This window comes from Danaus plexippus, chromosome 20, assembly GCF_018135715.1.
Source record: "Danaus plexippus chromosome 20, MEX_DaPlex, whole genome shotgun sequence".
Lineage (NCBI taxonomy): Eukaryota > Metazoa > Arthropoda > Insecta > Lepidoptera > Nymphalidae > Danaus > Danaus plexippus.
In genome coordinates, this window is record NC_083550.1 from 4,073,695 (window position 1) to 4,095,937 (window position 22,243).

The 22,243-nt window shown below is 31.6% G+C and overlaps 2 protein-coding genes across 5 annotated transcripts in view; both read left to right on the forward strand.

Annotated features, from left to right (window-relative positions):
- Positions 1 to 376: 376 nt before the first annotated feature.
- LOC116774073 (spondin-2-like) lies at positions 377 to 6,373 on the forward strand. 2 transcript variants are annotated; one of them, XM_032666704.2, is made up of 10 exons: positions 377 to 530; positions 1,104 to 1,285; positions 2,004 to 2,212; positions 2,746 to 2,943; positions 3,425 to 3,631; positions 3,858 to 4,118; positions 4,282 to 4,450; positions 4,598 to 4,646; positions 5,664 to 5,823; positions 6,170 to 6,373. In XM_032666704.2, coding segments are annotated over exons 1-10 (1,533 nt in total). In that variant the 5' UTR covers positions 377 to 528; the 3' UTR covers positions 6,266 to 6,373. The 2 variants fall into 2 exon arrangements, with proteins under 2 accessions (XP_032522595.2, XP_061379952.1); XM_061523968.1 differs by lacking the exon at positions 1,104 to 1,285.
- A 265-nt stretch (positions 6,374 to 6,638) lies between these two features.
- The window catches only part of LOC116774053 (DE-cadherin), a 107,882-nt gene continuing 92,277 nt past the window's right edge, over positions 6,639 to 22,243 (forward strand). The window contains exons 1-2 of one of the 3 annotated variants that reach the window (XM_061523967.1): positions 6,639 to 6,975; positions 7,042 to 7,132. In XM_061523967.1, coding sequence (XP_061379951.1) covers positions 7,051 to 7,132 — 82 coding nt within the window. In that variant the 5' untranslated portion in view covers positions 6,639 to 6,975; positions 7,042 to 7,050. Of the gene's footprint in view, positions 7,133 to 22,243 lie in introns of all 3 variants that reach the window. The other 2 variants (XM_061523966.1, XM_032666678.2) reach the window with 2 other exon arrangements.

The window sequence follows — 22,243 nt, forward strand, 5'->3', positions numbered from 1 at the left end:
TTGGTTTAATGACTTATAGTAGCGGTAAAAAAGATGCCTAACAATTACTACAGTTGTTAGATGAAGACGAATGATTGAAATAAAATAATATATTTTTTATATTATAAGGAACTACAATTTCAGTGATTACACACGTTTTCCATAACACTGAGTCCGATCAGTTATACTTTGTCTAACAACGTTGTTTACCCTGACATTTATAGGAAATGTATTGATAATATCTATGTATAAAATAAAAAAAAATAAAAAACAATATTTGCTATAAAAAAACCGTACCGCGTGTCATTAATATGGAACGTCTCTGATTCTTTTCTGGAGCAAGCAATGTTGGCAAGCATCCAACCGTTCGTTCATTCGGCGAACACTGCGAGTTGACGCTAGGTTAACCTAATACATTCCCGGTATTCTATTCGTATTTACAACCATTTATTTCAATAAAACGCTCTTGCCATTCATGTGTTAACCGTCACGGAAAAATACCAATACAAAAGTGGTGATTTCTGATCGAGCCCTTGTGGATTGATAAGGATGTATGTATTTGTTTATTTGTAACTTGGTTTATTTGTTTTCTGAATGCTGTTTTCAACACTTATATTACTGTTTATATAACTTAAAGCTCTGCTGTTTATATTGTGTCAAAGCAATAACACTGACGTCATAAAACAAAACATTTTATAATAACAGTAACAATAACAATGAATGCAGAATACTTTAATATCCAGTTCATTCGCATATCCTAATTAGAAATCTAGAATAGGAACAAGGAATGGGCTTCGCAAACACTAATTTGATTGTATATCAGGAGTAAATCTTTGCAGTTTATTTTAAGTGCACTTTATATTTTGTCCAGGCGCCATATCTTTAAATTATTTCGATAGATTAAACAGTTTGTGTTTTGTATACAATGAGAATAATTTGTTTTAATGTATTTTCTTAATACTTCTAATGCTATAAATATTAAAGTTTTTTTGTATAGAACTAAGACTTTATTTGGTTAAATTGAAAATAAAATTCAGTAACGCATTATTAACATTTTGCTCGTGACATTCTTTAAGGCGTTTATCATTTATTAAAAAATCTCAATGACATATTTTTCTTAACAGGTATATTATCCTCGTAATACTGTTATCGACTACATTAGCATCTGCCCAGCCTGGCAAATGTGATCAAACGCCGCCCCAAGCCACGATTTTGACGCCTAGCGAAAATAAAGGCCTTTTCAAAATGACCATCGACTCGAAGGGCGACGATTCCAATATCTATAGACCCGATCAGACTTATATACGTTAGTTTAGTAAATTATAATATTCACTAAACCAAATGTTTTTTTACAGCATATATATATATATATATATTTCTGTAGTGTCATATTAATCGGGAGACTAACAAATTCCTCGGAAAAGCCCCTCATCTGCTGTGTTTTTGGGTATATTTATAAGAACGACTTGCTCGCTATATGTGTTATATATTCCTTCCGACATTGAGTATTTTCAATATATGTCTTTGTATTAATAATTCTATGTTCAAAGTAGTAAATGTTCAGTTAATTTGAAAGGAATTAAATATGTGGGTCCCCATTTTAAGCGAGGACTTGCTAGGGTTAATACGGCATTATATACAATATAAATATTAACTTGAAAGCGTACTTTGATGTACCTTGTTATTATTTTAGTTTCATATTATATATTTTTAAAACCTATTGTTTTAAATCATATATTTCACATCCGTTTATTATTGGCATTACTATTAAACCTTAGTGATAATTATACCATTTGTTGGAACAATAATGTTAGACAAGGGACTGTTAATCTGTTGTTATTCCGTGATTATTACAAGGGACTAAACAAACAATGAAAATAAATTCTTGTACTTGCACTCACTATTAAGTAAAAATTATTTAATGTCTTCATTACAACGATATACAGCAACAACACCGGGTTATTAGTATTTATGTACTGAGTTATTAATACTATTTAAATATTTGATTAAAAAATAAATTGCAGTTATTCTAACAACAAGCAACACAACCCGCCCATTCCGATGGTTCATGATAACTGTGGAAGATCCGGACATCGACAAAGGTGCTTTTGAATTCGACCTGAGATCAGAAGACGTGGGGAGCTTGAAGACGACTAACAGACAAGCGAGATACAGTGAACGCTGTTACAACTCTGTCGAGAACACTGACAATTCGGATAAATATCGAGTTGAGGTAATAATTAATTAAACCTAGACCCTTCCCATTCGCGGGTTCACCAGTATCATACTAAATAGGATTCTCGATTTAACTGCCGCTGCCTATTTTCAGTTTGTATCACATCATACCTAAGACATTCCTTTGAAGAAAAATTCTTAATGAATAATTTTTTATTGATGACGATAAAAATTCAAATTAATAAAACCACACTGTATAATCCTGTAACTAGAACACCCTATGTTTGTCCAGTAAAAATTGATACATCGCGTTAATTCTGAACGATTTATCTGATTTATGTGAAATAGAATTGCCTGGGTCAATTTACTGAAAGCGAGAAAAGGGCTGCCCTCCAGGGTAATATGACCCTCACGTGGAACATTCACTTAGTATGTAGTTATATTTCTCATAGCCATTTTTCGTCCGGTGAGTGGAAAGGCGAATGTTTATCCTTATCTGTTATGTCCATAAACACCCTTATTTTTACAGTCTGCATTGCTTATAAACAAGTGATGCTTGCATTTAAATCTTTTGCTCTCTTTTATTTATAGATACATTGGGTCTCTCCAAAACAATATGAGGGCAAGGAGAAAGTACGTCTTCGGGCTATGATAGCTGAGAATGGAGAGTCATGGTATGTTGGCGAAAATCTAACGATTGAATTGAAGAAGGATGATCAGAGAGCTTTGGACAGCCCCCCGTTTGATCCTGTGGACCCATGTAATTTATGCAGCGAAGCCAGATATGAGGTAAAATACTTGTTAAGTTATGATGCTATCTAATATTTTCCCAAGTAAACATTGACCTAAAACTATTTTTATTTGTTTTAAATTGAGTACTTTACCATCTTACATCTTACACGACGTTTCATAAATTTCCAGAAATACTTTCATACAGTAGTCGTGTCAATAAAACTTGCAGTTAAAACTGAAAACACAGTTTTATTTTATAAAATACGTTATATGTATTAATAATAAGAAAAACCATTTTGGCCTTGCCGTTTTGTATGCAACAGAATGTGTAAAAATCTTTCTATTGCGAAAATCTCTCATACATATATTCGATGAAAATTATAAATACCCTCATTATTTTACAAATAAATAAATTTAAGAATACTAAAACTTACAACCTTCAGCGTTGATACGTTATTTTCGAGAATAAGACAATATTTTTTATGTTGCCAGTTTACTTTAAGATGTTTCTTGATCTTGATTATTTCAAACATTTCAGGTGATATTTAAGGGTCGTTGGTCTAGAATGTCTCATCCTCTTCATTATCCAAGTAGACCTGATGACAACAGCTACAGCCACATGGTTGGAGCTTCCCACGCATATAAATACCTTCTGTGGAAGCCTGGAGACAAAGCCAGTCTCGGCTTAAAGAGATTGGCCGAGGACGCAAACGTTACGGAAATCGAAAGGGAAATAATAAAGGCGGTAATATCAACATTTATTTGGTCGCTGAGCTAATGTTGATAAGTTTGAAAGTAACGGGAAAGACAACACACATTTGCAATGAAAATGCTTCAATAAATTATCCGATAATACACATTTTCTATTTTAGTATAATGACTACGTTATAACTTGAAGATGCAAAATATATTTAATACATTAATTCTATTTCCTATCGGATTGTTTGAGTCGGTTTCTATGAAAGTTCTAGATGTCGAAGGAAAATGGTACTAGGACTTTGATCAGAGGAAAACGTCGCCGTCACCCACACATGTTTGAACCAGCACATTCTTTATTCAGAGTGGATCGTGTACACCATTTATTCTCATTAGTGGTTGCTATGAAGCCGTCTCCGGATTGGTTCTTAGGAGTGTACAATTTCGAACTATGTACGAAAGAAGGTTGGTTAGAGGACTACGAAATACCATTGTATCCATGGGACGCTGGCACTATGGACGGAGTTTCATACGAGGTAAAAAACTTATTGCGTTAACAATAAAATAAAAATTTAAACTAAAATTATGTTATACGTAACAATTATTCATATTGGTAATATTATATAGAGTACATAGAACGTAAATATTCCTCTATCTACAACGTGAAGCTATTAATATATTTTGTCATGATATTCTCAGTCGCCTAGATCAGTGACGCAGCCAGTCGATAATGTAGAGAGAGTGGCGGTCGGGTCATTTGATGCGGATTCCCCGTTTTATCAGTTGAACTTAAACGATCTGAAGGCTTTCGCTAAGCTTCAAGTTACGAGACTTGATGTCTACCCTCTGGTCGGAGTTGACTGTGAAGGTAAGTATACATATTTACTTCCATGTTTATGTTCAATAATGTATAAAAGATTTTAATTTCAATACCATAAAATCTAGTTAAAACGCAAACGTTTCATTTATCGTGATGTTTCCATAGATTAAACTGTTTTCGATCTGTTCTTAAAAGGTACAAACGAGGAGGGTCCCCAGGAAGAAGGGGAAAAACAAAATGCGGAGTAAGTATTACATTTATTCATAAGATTTATCTCAAATAATAATCTTTGATCATCAAAGGAAATTCCGCTTTGAAATTAGCACATCCTGAGGAGGAACGTGTTAGAGTGTTAGAGCATTAAAAGTTAATGAAATAACGCCATAGTTTATACTTTTGTGGAGAAGCGAAAATGTTAAGCGTTACGTGAAAGAATTTCTTCCTTTAAGTATATATTCGCAGGTAACCTACATATTATGTTCTACTTCAAAAGTTGTTTGCCCTGAATGAAAGTAATCCTTTACGGATATTTTATATTAATTAAATTTACTCTCTCACAAATTGTTGAAAGTTAGAAATGTTAAATTTAGTAGGTACGTGTTCATTTTTTTTTCCCGACTGCATATTTTATGTATATGTATAAGTATATATGCACACATGTATGTGTTTGAATATTCGCTCCGAAATGGAAAATAGGTGAATAAATTTTAAGGAAATTTATTTCCTTTATTCGTCTTAACTCTTAGGTGTTTCAGTGAGTAAGGCACATAAAACAATAATTGCTAAATTCAATTATGTTATATTTACTTCCTTTCTTCTCACCACGACAATTAATAAACTTGATCTTTTTTACAAAATAATTTCCACAATAGAAGCTACTGTTTAGAATTAATTACAATCTATAAATAGTTCTAAACAAGTCGTAAAAAACAAAGTTATGCTTCCAACTCTTATATCGATTTCATCTTATTTAATTTTATACTTCCCTTTTTTTGAAGATTTTTTATTTCTTACATTACTGTGTTTATGTAAGTCATATATATGAATAAGGTGATAATACTATAAGGAGATCTAAGACTTTCTCAAGTATTCATTTAAATGGAACTAATATTTTCGGATTATTACGCATGATTTTATTATTTAAAAAAAACTACATACTCCCGATGCGATATCGGTTACTTTGCGGCAACCGTGGTCGCCGACAGATGAGATGTTAAGGTCTCGGACGTTAAGTGATAATACTATGTTACTATGTTCGTAGGAACATCGCGGAACCACTTCTGCTTGAATCGAGACAATACTTAGACCAAAAGCAATGCGCCCTAGGCAAGTGGAACGAATGGTCTCCTTGTGTACCAGACTCAGGGAATTGTGGCCCCGGGACTCAGCTGAGGACGCGAAACAAACAACGACATTACAACGTAAGGGCATTACTGTTTAATTGTGTTGAAGAATGTCAATTATAAGGTCGTGTTGTAATGAAGGTTAAAAGGGAAAGCTTGTTTTGATTATATAAGTAACTAATATTGATGGGCATTGGCATTAATGTTATTTTGATCAGAGAATGCTTTTTTTTTTAGTGAATATCGAAATGATTTGAATTTTTTATTTTGTGTAGGTATTGAGATAATTTTTTTATGATAATCATATTCAGACATTATGAAAATAATTCTTTATTGAAATATGTATATATCGTCCATTATAATATACAAATAATATTGGTTATTTGGCAGGTATTTAAATTTCAATTAGGATTTTGCATTTCAGAGTGAACATTTATCTCAAGCCTCGGCAGGAAGTTGTCAACAAGATCAAGATGGCGCCTTAATTCAATCTCAATATTGTTTCGTCAATTGTACTTAAGATTTTTTTCCGAAAGGTGATGCAAATCTTTTCTGTTATATGAATCCATTAATGCATCTTTTAATATAATATAAATATAAGTATCAGTAAAATATTTTCTATCTCTAATTGGCCTTATTTGCTGTTCATTCTAATATACCTCTCTTTACTATAACCCTGTCGACTAGACGCAGCAGTCTTAGAAAATACACTGATGGGCTTCTACCTTCTTGTCATGTCGCGAAAAAACATGTTTTAAAGTTTTGCCGAGCGGTAAAATCAACATAGTAGCAGAGTCGAGTATGAATATAGAAGCGAATAGCGCATGCTCCGGCCGTAACGGCCCGCCTCGCGCGATCGCAACTTGTTGATTGTTCGCTCACTTCACGCCAGTCTATCGCGAACGATGCGCGGAGCGGTTGTGTTGCGCCGCACGCCTGTTACCGCTCTCAACTTCGAAATTGTATTACGAAAATATGTAAAGTTTCAAAACATAATTTTATTCGGAACTTCCGTGTCGGACGTATAGTTAAGTGTTTAATAAGTCAAGAACGGCCTAAATAGATAGTTTTAAGTTATTGAAACTTAATAGGCTTACTCGTTTTACCTGCATGCATCGTCCCACGAGTCGTGCGAAGCGGTTACCTGTATCGGATAAACGAACATTTTTCAAATGGATGTGCGTTTGTATTCTGTGATAGTGTGCGTGTTTTGTGTGAATACACGACTCCGTGAGTGCTTGTTTGCAGCTTGTGACAAGTTTTTACTGTAGTGACGTGCTTGAAATTTAAATTAAGTTACAGAAAATGTTTCGCGGGGGAGAGAGGGGTTTTCTTGCGGCGCTCGTAGTGGGTTCTCTAGCGGTGGCGTCAGCGCAGTATACAAAAGGTAAGCTAAAACACCTTTCTGCTTTCTTACCTGTGCTCGCGCAACTATGACACCGCCTGTCGCTTGTTCATTGTTCTATCCACTATTGTTCAGTTCTCGGAAACTAGAAATTTTTGAGCCATTCAGCACGGTGACGTCACATAGTGATTCATATCGTGGTATTTTTACATTATTCAACTAAACATAACACTTCAATATAACCTACAAATTGTCATGAAAAATACACAATCGGTCGAGTATCGTAGGAACAAAGCATTTCATAGTTAGGTAATAGGTAAACGGCCGTTTGATAAGGGGTGACGTTTTAATTAGACGCTCCCTTATCATTTGTGCACAAGAAATGGTTGCTTTATCTTAATAAAAACAAATATTTACCGCGCTTTATAGAGCGCAACAAAATAATGTATGTAAATAGTTAGATACACAAATTTTGTTACCAATATCTTATTGAATTTTACTTAAACTAGTTTGAATCATACTTTCGAATAATGTGTATGCATCTAGTAAAAAAATATATATGTGGAACCTTATTTTTTATTTAATATATTCTGCTGTATCATATTATGTTACCCAACAACGTGACATTTAATATAGCAAAATTACCATTAAAAATTCACGTAAAAAAATATAACGAATAATAAACACTAAAATTTCCAACTTACTGATATTCATCACTCAGTTATGTATTTAAAAAGCAAGAACCAGGATTTGTGGTAGAGATGCAAATTGCATGCGGGTTTATATATATAAATCCTATTTATATCTTAGCTTGAAAGTAGACAAAAAATATTTTTTTTATATTCGTAGTTGGCTGTGAGGTCTTAAGCTTTGCTTTTTTAGCAACTTCGTAGAACTGGAAACTTGTAGTCTTTAAAAGATGTATAAGTAGTTTTTTAAAAATTGTCACACGTTCAAAGATTATAAAAGAATACAATTATGGAGGGCCATATAAGATACAATACTGGGTACTACTTTTTTTATTTTAAATTTTATTTTGTGGCCGCCATATTATTTTTATGCAAATATAATACGAGTAGGTATAAGTTTTTGTTTATCGAAAGATTTTTATAAGTTTGAATTAAATTCATCCCTAAAGTGCAAACATCCATTTTTTATTCCTTCTCCCTTGTCATTATCGGTTAAACGCAATATTTTCTAGGTTACACATCGATACAGCTGCATTAGAGAGACCTTTATATATATATTTATAACAAAAAATAAAATAAATAATCTATTCTTATACAATAATTGAGATACATAGCAATTGGGTAAAATATTAAAAATAGCAATGTAAAGTTACCGCAGTACAAAAATCCTTATTTTAAATAGAGCATCTATCAGCGATGTCTAGTTAGTAGGTAGGTAGTACCAAGTCAACTAGTTACGACTTACGAGACCCATTCTTGCTGCAGTTGAAGGTCGAATTAATAAAAAAAAATAACTCACAATGTTTTTGTTTGACAAATGAGGCTAACCCTTAACTTATTATACAAATACATACGTCCAATTTGGAGATTATTGTTTTTAATTACATATAGAATAAACGAAGCGAATTGTTAAACTATTCAATTGAATGAACATTCTGCACTAATAAATGTTTGCATTTGAGATATTAGTTTTAATTATTCAGCCAAAATAAACGTCTCGACACTGATTCAGAGGTGTACTTACTAATTATTAAGCGAAGCACTAACTAAATGGTACCTAAGCGACGAGCCAAATTACTAGATGTCTACTGATGACAGCGAAATTTCAAACCCGTGCTAAAGTAATTATCATTCAAATTAAGCATGATTACGCCATAAAACCAAGTCACATGTCAACCCTTATCTATTTTGGTGGGAATTTTTTTGAGCCGTCACCATCAAGGAGGTTCTATAAACCTTTTCGTTGGTGTGCTTTTGAGCGTGATTAATTTCTTTTGTACAGATTATATTAAAAGGCACACTAAGAGGATGATTATTGTTCTAAATAAATGGCAATATGGGGTTTCGTTATTAATTTTTTCTTATATTTCTTAGGTATCCAATAATAACTTAATATTTCACTAAAATGAAATTTCAAATATAATTTAATCCAAGAATTTAATATTATCTCCGAGCAATAAAATTGTTGCCATTTTGCAATTATAACAAAAGAGCGTAAAGTTGAAAACTTCATAACAATAACATTAGTACAAAAGTGAAACATTTTTATTGTAATCTCTTTTGTTTCATTGAGACGTTACTCGGTATAATGACACTTGTGTTATATGAAATAATCGAAAAATATTACAATTACATTTAATGTATCTACTTTAAAGAAACCTATATACAGGAATTGTATTTTTTCTATAATTCCCGGAATTTCGTATCTTAATATTAAATATATCATTAATTATATCTATAATAATTTAATATATGAAAATGTTAACACGACAAACTTAAAGTATCTTAAGCGTCAAAGATCCGTACGGGATGCCTATTACCGTCAAAGGCTCGCTTAAGCCGTATTAAGAACAAGCAACCGAGACATGCAGAACAAGTTCAAAGTAACCCATACAGTATGAAACATACTGGAACTACTTTAAATACATCTACTTATATTAATACTCGCCTCAGGTTGTCTTTTAATACTATTCAAACAAGCTATTTGTTCGCGAAAATATAATTCATATGAAATACATACAAACACGAAAATATCTTTAACGCCACATAATTTATAAACAATTGATATAATATAATAACAGTAAAAAATGAGACCACAGTTATTAAGAAATCATTTATTTCTAAGTCATGCATTTCAATGTCCGAGGATTACGCCACTAGTTTATTTCTTAGAATTCAGTGAACATACATTCGATTCGTGTATTATTATTATTAACCCTCAGTAACTCGACCGGTCCAATAATAATTTCCTGTCCGTCACACAATAAGTCATTCATTAGCCTTAATTTATTCTACTTACACTCACCTCGACAGATAATACAAAAATTCATAACTTATATTACAAGGCGATATACAGCGCATCTCGTGTTACGTTGGTATTATAAAAGTTATATAAAAGAAGGCAATGTATAATGTATCGTATTTAAGTACGTTAGTCTGCGCCGGCGCCCGCTTATGGCTTCTGTGACACGGCTGCCATTGTGATGACGTCACCGGCTACACCGCGCGAATTGTATCGAAGCCGTACAGCTACGTCGGAAATTTTATATAATTACTATTATAGTAAATCTTATTTGATTTTACTATAACATTAAGCCTTATTGATTCCAATCAATTCGTGTCAATTGACTTCTTGATACATTCTGAAATATAGGTTTTCAAAAATATATGTTATATGACATGTTATAAATGTCATCGCTATTTAAATTTAGAACGTTAAATACGTAATCTCCTTGCATACTCTTATACCTATTTGATGTAGTGCATTATATGAGCTGAAATAAATTTCATTTTCATGTATTTATATACTAGTATAAATTCATATGTGTAATCATGACTCGCATATCATTCACTTTAATTCAAGACACATTGAAAATTCATATAATATATACGCCATTCGATTATAGGCATTGGCAGCTCGTTGCATAGAATAGAAATTATCGATAGTAATTAATGACGTCGGTTGTCGATAAATGATTACAGACACGCGACTGACTTGTCCAATTGCAATGAATTCGAATTTGGCTGGTTTTAATTTGGCAGTAATTATCCGTTTGATTATGAAGTCCAATGGTTAGAAGCTATTTCTATTCAATGAAACCACATAAGTACTTCGTGTAAATCTAATTCATAATTTAATTTCTGTAATTCGTTCCTTGCAGAAATTTGTATTTAATATTTGAGTGTAAGAATTTAAGAATAACTTTATTGATGGATGGCAACGCTGACATTGAGGTGAAACCAACGAAAGGTAATTTGATCAGGCCAATATCTCCTCGTCGGCTGACAAGCTGAGATGGGATCTAATGGAAATGCTATGTTGCTCTGAGTAACTGGCAATATGTTTGCTTTATATGATACAATCAGATGATAGCGTTTCATTCGATTTGTTTAAACGTAAATTGAAGTTATATTGCATTGTTATATCAGACAGGAGGGGAAAATTGACGCGTTCTTTGACCTGACATCACAAGGTTGCTTTGTACGAATATTGTTGATAACGAGCAATTTAAGAAATGTACCGTTATATCGCTCTCAAAATATTACATAGTCTATAAATTAATTAATCGACGGTTACCTTATAATGAATTTCTTTGTTGTCATGTAAAAGCTACACTTGTATATGAAATAGTCTAGTTGATGCTGAAAATAAAAATTTAATCTTATATATTGATTGATTATTTCGTATTAATCAAATCCCTGTCAGCTTATTAAGAAGTGTCTGAAAGGTAAATTTACGTACATAAAGTATGAGTGTTCTTTTAACTAAGGCCGTCGACCCGACGTATATTGGGTTGTCAGGCGACCTTTCAAAAAAGTAAGTCGACAGTTCGGCAGGAAAATGTTTTAACGTTTGAATATTTTATGTAGAAAATCTCATTATACTACCAGATTCATTAGAATATTTATCGAATCCTGAATCCGGAGCTGTAACTCGTGTACTGAATACTTCACAGTGCAGGTAATTACACACACATTTCCCAAGTGCTAACATTTAAAGAGAAGTAATTATAACAGAACGGGGCTATAGATACCAATTACAGCTAAATGCGCCCCGGGAGTGCTACTGCCGCGAGTAATAAAGCCACATAGTGATGAATTGTTGAAAACTTTCATTGACAAAAGATTTCCTATTGCGTTGTTACGATTACATCTGACTTCAAAACGGTGCATTGGTTCGAGTGAAAGCTGTTTTTGTTTAATGAACTAGGTAGTGCTTTGACAGAAACGTGATACTCATTCCTTATAATGTAGTAAGCAGAAGTATATTTTGATTATCTTAATATTTACTTCTATTTTGACGTTTAATTATATTGAATAATACAGATCTAAATGTGCAAGAAAATAAAGAAATCATATATATATAAAATGATAGATGTCTACTCTTTTAGTCAGGTCACAGCTAAATAATTTTAACTTTTAACTGTATATAATAGTTTAACTTCTTAGCCTCCTTAACTCTTACAAAAAATAATATAAATGATATTTTTGCTTAGTATAAATTTATTCTTTTATCTAAAACTTTTTTTATGAGCGCATTTTCAGTGATGTTTTATTTCTTGCATAATAAAACGTTGTTAATATATGTATGTATATGTATCATATAAAAAAGACGACGGATCTGAGCCATTTACAAATAAAAATTCACACTAATAAAGTGTTTGGATTTTGTAAGCATTTTTTAATAAAATGACTATCTAGCCCACGTTTGTAACACGTGTTTCCCTTAGGGGTTTTTCTACAGAGTTTTACCGCTCAGTTTAAAAAGCGACTTGGACTCTTTAAGATTGCCTTTTGTAAAGGTAATTGATTTTTCCTAAACTAATTGTTTTAAGTTGCAAAACTTCAGTTATGTTTTTTGTTTCAAAAATCCTAAGGGAATTTTTTTATATAGTTTAAGGTCTTAATTTTTTTTTAAGAACTATGAAGGTTTTATTGTAAATTTTCAATTCGTTTAAACAATTTTGTTAATACACGAATCTTAACAAAACTCCGAACTTATCCCTGCTTTTAACTGATTAAGAATTTTAAATCTCATGCAACAATTTTTTCAAAAATGTTTATTCTTTGCTAGTTTCTTACGAGTTCTAAATTTCTGTTCGTTTTTAATGAAAGGGAAAAACTCTCAGACTCAAGTTAGGAAAGTATTTTTCGAAACAGTTCGTACATAAAGAACGTTATTTTAAAATAAAAAAAAACGCTTTTGAAGCGTTGAAAATTACCAATGATAATATTTCGAAGAAAAAATATTACCTAAAGATTTTCTATGAAATGGATTTTAAGAGGTCGGGGGAAAAGAATTGGCAGATGTGAACACAGTGGGAACGGCTACGATTGAACGTCCGATCGCCAGACAAGTTGAAACGTCTCTTCACGATTTCCGATTTCTCCTCACAATAGGTCTTAATGTCAAAAATGAATAAAGGAAAGCGTATTTCACAGTTGTCTAAGCAACTAAGGGCTTTCTTTTAAAACATCCTTCCTCTTACAGACGAATTAATTTCCATTCTTACTTACTTTTGTGTACCGACGAATGTTTTAAAAGTTTTGCGACAAAATACTCATTAACAAGTTCCTTTCCGTAGATTATAATTTACTTTATTATAGGTTGGCAACTGTTTATCACTTTTTTATATTGAGCGAACACCAAAAACATTTGCCTTTTGTTCACAGTCAAAAAAAAAAGTAAAAAGCGTTGTTAAACTGAACAATGGAGAATCTTTTCCCGCCAGAAACTGACGAGCGGGTGAAGTGTCATGTCGGCCATCGTAAAATTAAGTGCGCCGCGTATAGCTGTCGGTATTAGCACTAAACCAGGTGATTGCTTATTGTTGGATACCACAATGCCCAATCAACCTTTATCTATTAAATAGAACGAACATTTCGCACTGTTTTCGCTAACGTATTAAGTTTGAATGGGTACGGTCAACGGAAACTTAGTCAACATACACAGATAAAAATAATGTAGAACATTCATTTGAAAATTCCTTATAATACTCAAGGTCCTGATGAATTTACGTCAAGAAATTAGTTCTAACCTAAAGTGTCGTCAAATAAAATTAGTCGCTTTAAGAATTATTAATTTGAAATCCAGGACATTAATTCAAGTCACGTCTGTTTCTATTAACCAGTATACGTCGTTCCTTTTTACCCCCGTCTCCCATAAATGCCGCCATTTAAAAGCTAACGCTTGGAAGCTTACTTAAATATACTTTGCACGAATGCGCAAATTGATATAGAATACTTGGTTGATAACTCTCTCGGGTGCCAAGTCAGAGACGACTTTAATAAAGATTTCTGAAAATAGAATTCTGAATATAAGCTTCACTCAAGGTAAAAGTCATATTAAGAATTCTGCATATATTTATACTTTTTTATTTCAACAATTATAGTTCTTATTTTAAAAACTGCGTTTTCTTTTTTTAAACATTAGCCGAGTTCCGCAGTGTATGTGCGAGTTATGTGACGTCAAAATAGTTTCATTTGAACGTGTATCACTCGCTGCATTCTTGGGAAATATGTGTTTTCTCTCATTTAATTTTGTTGCAGAAGTAAGTGGAACGTTGAAAATGTAGATAAATATTCGAATAAAATATATTAAAACCTGATAAAATTATACTTTAAATATAATTCCTTTGTCCTTAAAATTTAATTTCACAGCCCTATCACTTACGAAGTTCGGTTTCAACTCTTAAGATTTTTTATGTGTTTTCTCTTACAATAACATGTCTTGTCGCCCATCTCGTAGATTTAGACTGATCCCAACCTGTGTACATATGGGGATGTCATAAAATGGTTTGTTTTTTTTTTTGACACGCGTCCGTTCACGCATGACACATGTTATGAACACCAATTCGAGGGCCGACGGCATACCCCGCTGTGACTCTGATGTTGACAACCCCATTTAAACAGACGCTGCGATTATGAACACGTTTCATAAATTCATACGTAAAATTCATTAAAAAGCATGCAAAATTCGATTACAGGAAAACCTCTTTATTTATCAGTATAAACATCATTAACAATCGAAACTTTTTTTTCAATGGTATCGCATAAATATGCGCATGCATTTTCGTTTTCAAATTTAAAACACAAAGCTTCTTTACTAAGAAATGTCTCTTAACCTTCACAGTGTAAAACGGTCTGCGGGGCACAACGTCGGGTCAAGTATTTCGTAAGATCGGTTACGTAGTGCTGTTAAAACCATTATCGATATTTCTAATGACTTAAAACCTATACCAATTAATAATAAATGATATGTGAAATTATAATTCCATTCAAATTAATTATCTGAAATTTATATTGATTGTATTTTAAGCGACTATCGCAGAGAAAATGTTTTTGATTCTGCTTGTACAAAAAACATATATCGTATATATTTTATTCTGATATGATTTTACCTGATATAAAATGGAATCCAAAGCAAGTGAGGCATCAAATCGTTTCCTTATCTGCCCTTTCCGTTACTCACTAATCGTTATCAATAGTTGCTGATAAAAAGCAAGGAGTGTCAAGTGTACTCGATAAATAGCATGGATTTATATGTAAATGTATATTAATGTGAGTAATAATTCCTATTATTCAAAAATCCTAATTATTAAAAATTAACTTGCTTCTAGTTTTATTTGGTATCATATAACACATAACACTATAATTTTAATTGTTTACGCTATAGATAATCATAATAGCGATCGCTTTTAAATCTTCTACGAATATTTAAAACATGTGACAATCGGACGTGTAAACATTCCTTGAAGCGAGTAAGTAGTAAAGTTGCCAGTCTATTGGAGTGAAGAAGAATTCTATTAAAGTTTCGAGCAAGTTTCGCGGTATCTTAACAAGTTCCAAGGACTACTTAGCGGGGAGCATTTTATAACCCACATACAACTATTTCACCGATGTATCCCAAAATAACTCTAGCACGGCGTAAATAGTAAATAGCTTATGATACTCGCCCATAACTGATTGATTATTTCAATTTCAATAGTATAATAGAAATTTTGCTTACTGACAATTCATATATGGAATAATCTTCACAATTTCAAGTATATGTCAAAATCATATTAATTTTTATGATGTGTATTTTTAATAATTTAATATAATACAAATAAATTTCATACCAAAAATTGCTTTATGTACTTCTTCTCCATGTAAAGGGTAACGACATATTCTCCATTACACTAGCACAATTCTCCTATTTTATAGTTGATATAATTAAATAACTCACTATCTTAGGATTAGTGGCTAGCTGAAATGTATGAAGGCATCCAAGTCATACTTTTTTATCTTGTATCGCTTTTGAAGACAGCGATAAGTGCAATGCGTACGGTTCATAGAATTCAACAGTAATATGAGTTATGTATTTCAAGTTTCGCAAGTCGGCCGACCGCTTCAATGTGAGTCATTTTAAGATTGAACGTGTGGAACTCAACGAAGTTTTCTCTTTTATTGCCTCCGAAGCCTTAAAAGTAACACCAGTAGAAAACTCAACACGTGCTGTTACGAATTTTCCCTTTAAATTTCGACACTCAGTGGCGAAACGAAACAAAAGGTGTACGAAATATTTAATATAACATTTCAATGCGAAATAATTCCTCACTAACAACAGATTCCTACAGATACATTCGTTTGTCATGAACGCTTATGTTTAAAGTTATTGAAATCTGATGATGAGCTTGTTCAATTTATAATACATTCTGATGCTCGTTTCACCCCTTTCGCAAGGCCGGTCCATTGTCCCAAATGCACGCGCTTACGATGTGTCGTCCAATTTCGTATATATGTATTATACACTACACATATATAGTTAAATGTTGAGTACATTTGCGTTTTATATTTCTCATACTTAATACGTCTGACGTCTATTTCAAAGTATAAAGCTTTGTATAAGCCCCAAATTTATATCCCGTCTCCGACCACAAAGCGATAAGAACAACACTTTAAAAACATATTTCATTTGAAAATTGCTCGGAGCTACCAGAGAACAAAAACGCTTCCTTTGATGTATGAAGACGATTTGTCCATTGATAGAACGTAAGCTGGCACGCAAAGGCAACAGCTATCTTATTGTAAAAGGATAAAGAATGTGACGAAGAATTTTTCACAAAAAATAACTTCATCCATAATAAGCATATATATGGTCATAGTGAATAATTCTCCTTCGTTTCATTCCATTATATTTTTAACATTTACTACCGATGTGTTGAAAGAATACAGCACTCCTACAATTATTCTCTATATACAATAAGCATATTACTCTTAAATTGGTTTATTACTATTATACTATTGAACACAATACAAGCCACTTTAAGATAGATTGGCACAGTGATTTAAACATTGTATGCTATAGAGATCAGAGTACACTACGAAGGTATACCCAAGGTTAGAGAATTTCATTATTAATTCAACTTGCAACAACAATTATGTGAAAGAAGGGTAAACATATAGCTTCCCACAGTACCAATAAAAACGTATACTGAAACAATGACTATTACGTACGAGAAATAATAGCAAGCGTGTATGGAAAACAACTTTATTAGGTATACAATGTTAGAAAATAAAATGATAGTTTTAAGATGTTAGCGTCATCTTATATTATGATTAACCACAAAACCGTAAAGAATTGTTTACATTCTGAATGTGAATAGAGTTATAATTAAACATAAATAACGTAATGCCTACATTATATTTCATAAGGCGTTATTAAAACTATTTGTATAAACGATTCAAATCGGCAACGAGTAACGGTAACGGAACCCGTTTCAAAGTGGAGCGCTGCCCTCGTTCCATTGCTGTAGTGATTTCTTGATGTTTCAAACTAGGTTCCTTAAGCATTAAATAATATATTTTATAATACCAATATAATTGGTAACCGAGCGTGCTACGTGTATGTAATTATATGCTCAGTTTATTTTTGTTTGCTATGTGTGTCCTTTCAATGTGTAGATTTTGTGTTCTAAAGCTATAATTTACATTATTCGAGAAGCTAATTAGTTAATTATTATTGTTTCAATATCGTTATGCAATATTGTTGAATATTTGGTAGTTCTAACAAAAAGAAAAGAAAAACAAAAATATAAATTGAAAATTACGTAAAATAAATGTCTTATCGCGAACAAAAACTGCGGAATCATCACTAGTCATCAAGAACTGATAATTCCACAAGCGCGGTGGAAGGAAGCGACTAGTCTTACACTTTCCCATTTATGAAGTTAGTACTAGAATGCTAAGTGTTTAAAGCGAGTCACGAATGCGTACGAATAATTCGCATTTATTTTATATGTATTAATTTAGTTGTATTTATTAAAGATTTCGTTTAACAAGTACGATTCATGTCAACCTTTCCCATGATATTGGTTCTTATAAACTGGTGTTGTTACTTGCTGTAAATATAGATATTTTAATACACATACATTTTATGTCAGCTGAGAAAACAAACTGAAATAAATCCACAATATATTTTTATTGCTATTTCATTCACAAAGGAATTAAAATTTTATAATAAACACGATAATCAATATTATGAATAGTTAAGGAATATATATACATTAAAACGCCTACTCATACATAATAAAAACGATGTCGGGCGTAGGTTTTTCTTGGGATATTTATTGTATGAAGATTAGATATAGTTTGATTAAAGTGGACATACAAAACGATTTATTGTCAGCTAAGTAACAAAGGGCTATAAATATAACTAATATTTTTTTATAAAATTCCTTGTTTTTATTTATTTCTCATCAATATCAATGTAAAAACTTAATTTATTCTAACTTATCAAAGGAATGAATTGATAAAAAATTAAGTTTTAAAACCTAATTAGGTACAAAAATTTCGAGAAATAATACATCTAACAATTCCTTAAGTTTTTTAAGTGATTTTTCTACGTTTATTTATAGGTTAATAACTCATAATTGTGTGACTAGTAAGTAATTTACTTGTGAAAACTCTATATAATTTTTATTATATATAGACCCATTATTTTAAGGAAACAAATAAAATCTTAGCAATTCATCTCAACATGAAAATAATTCAAGTGTCAAGTAAGTAAAGTCATTTCAACTTCAGGGGAAATTCGTTTTAATAGTTTTATGATTGTCTTTATATAAAATTACACTGCTTTTTAACAAAAGCAATGTCATTCTATATAAAACATATATTTTGAATGTTTTAGGAAATTCCTTTTATTTTCATATGATAAATATTTTCTTACAATTTAAGAAATTATAATAACGTAGATAATGCAAGACTAAGACGAAGCATTTGTAAAAAATTAAGTCGAATCCTATAAAAGTAAAGCAACAAATTTACTCAATTTTTTTTCTGTATATTTGTATTCCTTACGTTTAAGAAATGACGTGGCTGCCATATTTTATATGTTCTGTATAAGATTGTAACTAAAAATAGCATTACAAGGAAATATTAAAAAGTGCATTTCGTTTCAATATTTAAGAGATTCTTATACAAATGTATTAACTTAATATATTGGATTAAAATGTTGACTGTTTGTATTATCTATAAAACAAATATCAATCAGAACAACTAGGTATGTTACTATAAATAAGCACTCAATCATTGTTAGTTATTTTAATTGATTCATTTACAGTTGAGTCATCCCATTTATAATACGTTTAGATTTGTTTATTTCTTTGTATGTACATATATTGTTTAATTTTTATCATTTAAAGGAAAGAATTACTCATCTTATAACATTAAATAGTGTTATTGCAACAGAATTAATTATTCTTTATTAAAGTAGGCATATCCTATATAGAAAAGCTAAACGCAACACAATTTTCTTTTGTTATTGTTTGTGATAGGAATATATTTTAAAGAATTTACAACTTGTGCAATAAGTGTACTATAAGCTCGATGTTTATTCAAAGCACAGTGACGTATCTCATAATGTAAGTGAAATGAATATCACTCACATATTTAATGTCAATTTTACGCTCTCCTCCATATTTGGCTACCGTAAGTGTCACTAAAAAGTCGGGGCCGTCACGTAAGTTACGATTATTGATTATGTTTACGACTAGTAAACATCTTTACTATGGTAAGCTTAGTGTTTGGGATCGCGTTTCCATTGTACCTGATATGGAACTAAAATATATTTATTTTTCAATAGTTAGGTATTTATTTTTATGAAATTATTGATCCTTAATAAGATGTTCAACGTTTCATAGTGACGTCAGCTACGTATCAGTAAAAACATTTTTATAATAATCTTTCAAGATTAAATACTTCTCTGTAAGAAATAATTACGTCATTTCCCGTGTCGTTTTAGTCAATGGAGTCAGTGTCGTATGACGATAAAACTGAGGCGAGCTTATCTTCAGTTTTTATGGTGCATTGCGTTGCCCACGTCAGCGGGGTGCGCTATGAAATACGCTAACAGCACTAGACTGTTTGTCTTGAATTATTTTATTATTATGGCCTGTCTGTGACCTTACTTACTCTGTGAGATTGATATTCAACGTTGTTACATATCTGTCCGTCTTCATATAAACTATTATTAATTTCAATACCTTACTTGTAGTTGTTTTTGAAATGTAATACCGTCGGTGGTCAACGTCCGCACCAATTTATCGGCTTCCTGGTATTGATGAAGTGAAGATTGATGGAGACACATTTTATTAAATTTTTTTCCATCTGCAAATGGATTCTGCTGGCAGGTTCGAAAAATAATACAATTTATTCCGATGCGCGATAAATCATTCAATGAGACATCATGACGAATTGAAATATGAATATTATATAAAATACGACTGACTGTTTGTATTTAAAATATATAGTATGTAAATAGCGATACAAGTTGAATAGTTGTCTAAAGAACAAAGCCTGTATTACCATTGTTAGGTATGTAGTGAGGCGTGGAGTTGGATTAGCGAGTTCGCAAACTACTATCATAAAAACGTTGGCGTATTTTATTAGAGGCATCGATAAAGGTAATGCATATTTCTATAGCTTATATCGCTCCATCGAACTACGTCTGTATATGGCAATATTCATCAGACATTGGCTGAATGTGATAAACTGGGGACATTTTTTTTTAAATACAAAATAGTAGAATTAAAAGTAACATTTTAACTTTCCCACTCACAGATGAGGCTGTGCAAACCCTTTTTTAGTTTGTGTTAAAATCGGTTTTAGCGTTAAAATGTTTATATGTTTGCGATTTAATATGTTAATGGAAAAAACTGCTCACGTCATTTTAGAGAGTAGTATTATCTTCTTAATTTTATGTATAAAAATATATGATTTTGTATAATTGTTTTGAGAACGATATAGATAGATAAACTAACTTAACATGACAATTTATTAAGAAAAATAATAACTAACTCTTGCTCAATTAATTCATTCCAAAATTTACAGCCATTTATATGATATTTCTGTAAATCTAATGTTTTATGTGATTTAGAAGCTCTAGAAATCCATACTAAAATTTTTATTTCCTACTACTGCTAATATTTAAGCAATTAAAGAATTTAAATCATATAAAAAGTTGTTCATGTTTCTGTCAATTACGAAAATTTATAAACCAAATCGTCCGCCTCGTTCGTTTATTTATTATATCAATTTTTTATTAAATAAAATTTAAATTTTATACATAAAAGCCAACTTTAGTGTGGAGATCGAAATGCGGAGTGGCACGTCATACGTTGCAACGTCAAAATAAATAATCCAAGCTTTTTATATTTATAAATTCGGTTTTAGTTCACAATGTAGTGAATTTATTAATTACTTAGTTAACCTTTTTAATTGGTCGTATTTTGAAAGTTATTTTATATTGGTTCTTTTGTAAAGAACGTTAAAACATTTTCTTTTCTTAAAAAGAACAAAGGGTATTTCACAGTTTAACTCTTTCGTAAAGCCTTTTTTTAAATAATATTTCTGAACTAGGACGTTTATTTCTCATTGTCTAAAACTATCATTTAGAAGTTTGTTCATTTGTCTATGCGCTGTATGAAAGGTTGCGTTCATATAGAAAGGCGTATTATTCAATCGGTACCTTACACCTTATTATAAGTATTGTTTGAATTCAACGGGTGTTTGCGTGAAAAAATTTAGGCGCGCCGCCATTAAATTAGGCGGGGAATCTAAACGTTAAAACGAAACTACTAAAAGTTATGAAAGGGCGTATAAAAGCTACTTTATAAAAGCAACTAGGTTGGTGCTTGTGTCAAATATTATTTGTAGCGACCCAGTTTGAATGAGTCGGACGCAAAACTAGAAGTTTTGCTAAACTTTAGACGTCGGGAATACCGAAATGTTACCCACGTCTGATAGACTTTACGTTACTGTTGTTAGAAAGCATTACTTGATTTCCACCAAGAGCACATCTGGATTAGGATTTTATTGTACACTAGTTTTTAAGAGCGACTTTCTCTGTGGTCGTCGATGTAATTTAATTTAATTTTTAAGTGCTAGCTGTCTTGTATTCCAACAAGTCTTATAGAATATC

Excerpts from the sequence above, each read along its gene's own strand:
- LOC116774073 (XM_032666704.2), top strand. Across the intron at positions 3,632-3,857 it reads AAAGGGAAATAATAAAGGCG|ATGTCGAAGGAAAATGGTAC; the intron begins GTAATATCAACA and ends TGAAAGTTCTAG. Across the intron at positions 4,119-4,281 it reads TGGACGGAGTTTCATACGAG|TCGCCTAGATCAGTGACGCA; the intron begins GTAAAAAACTTA and ends TGATATTCTCAG.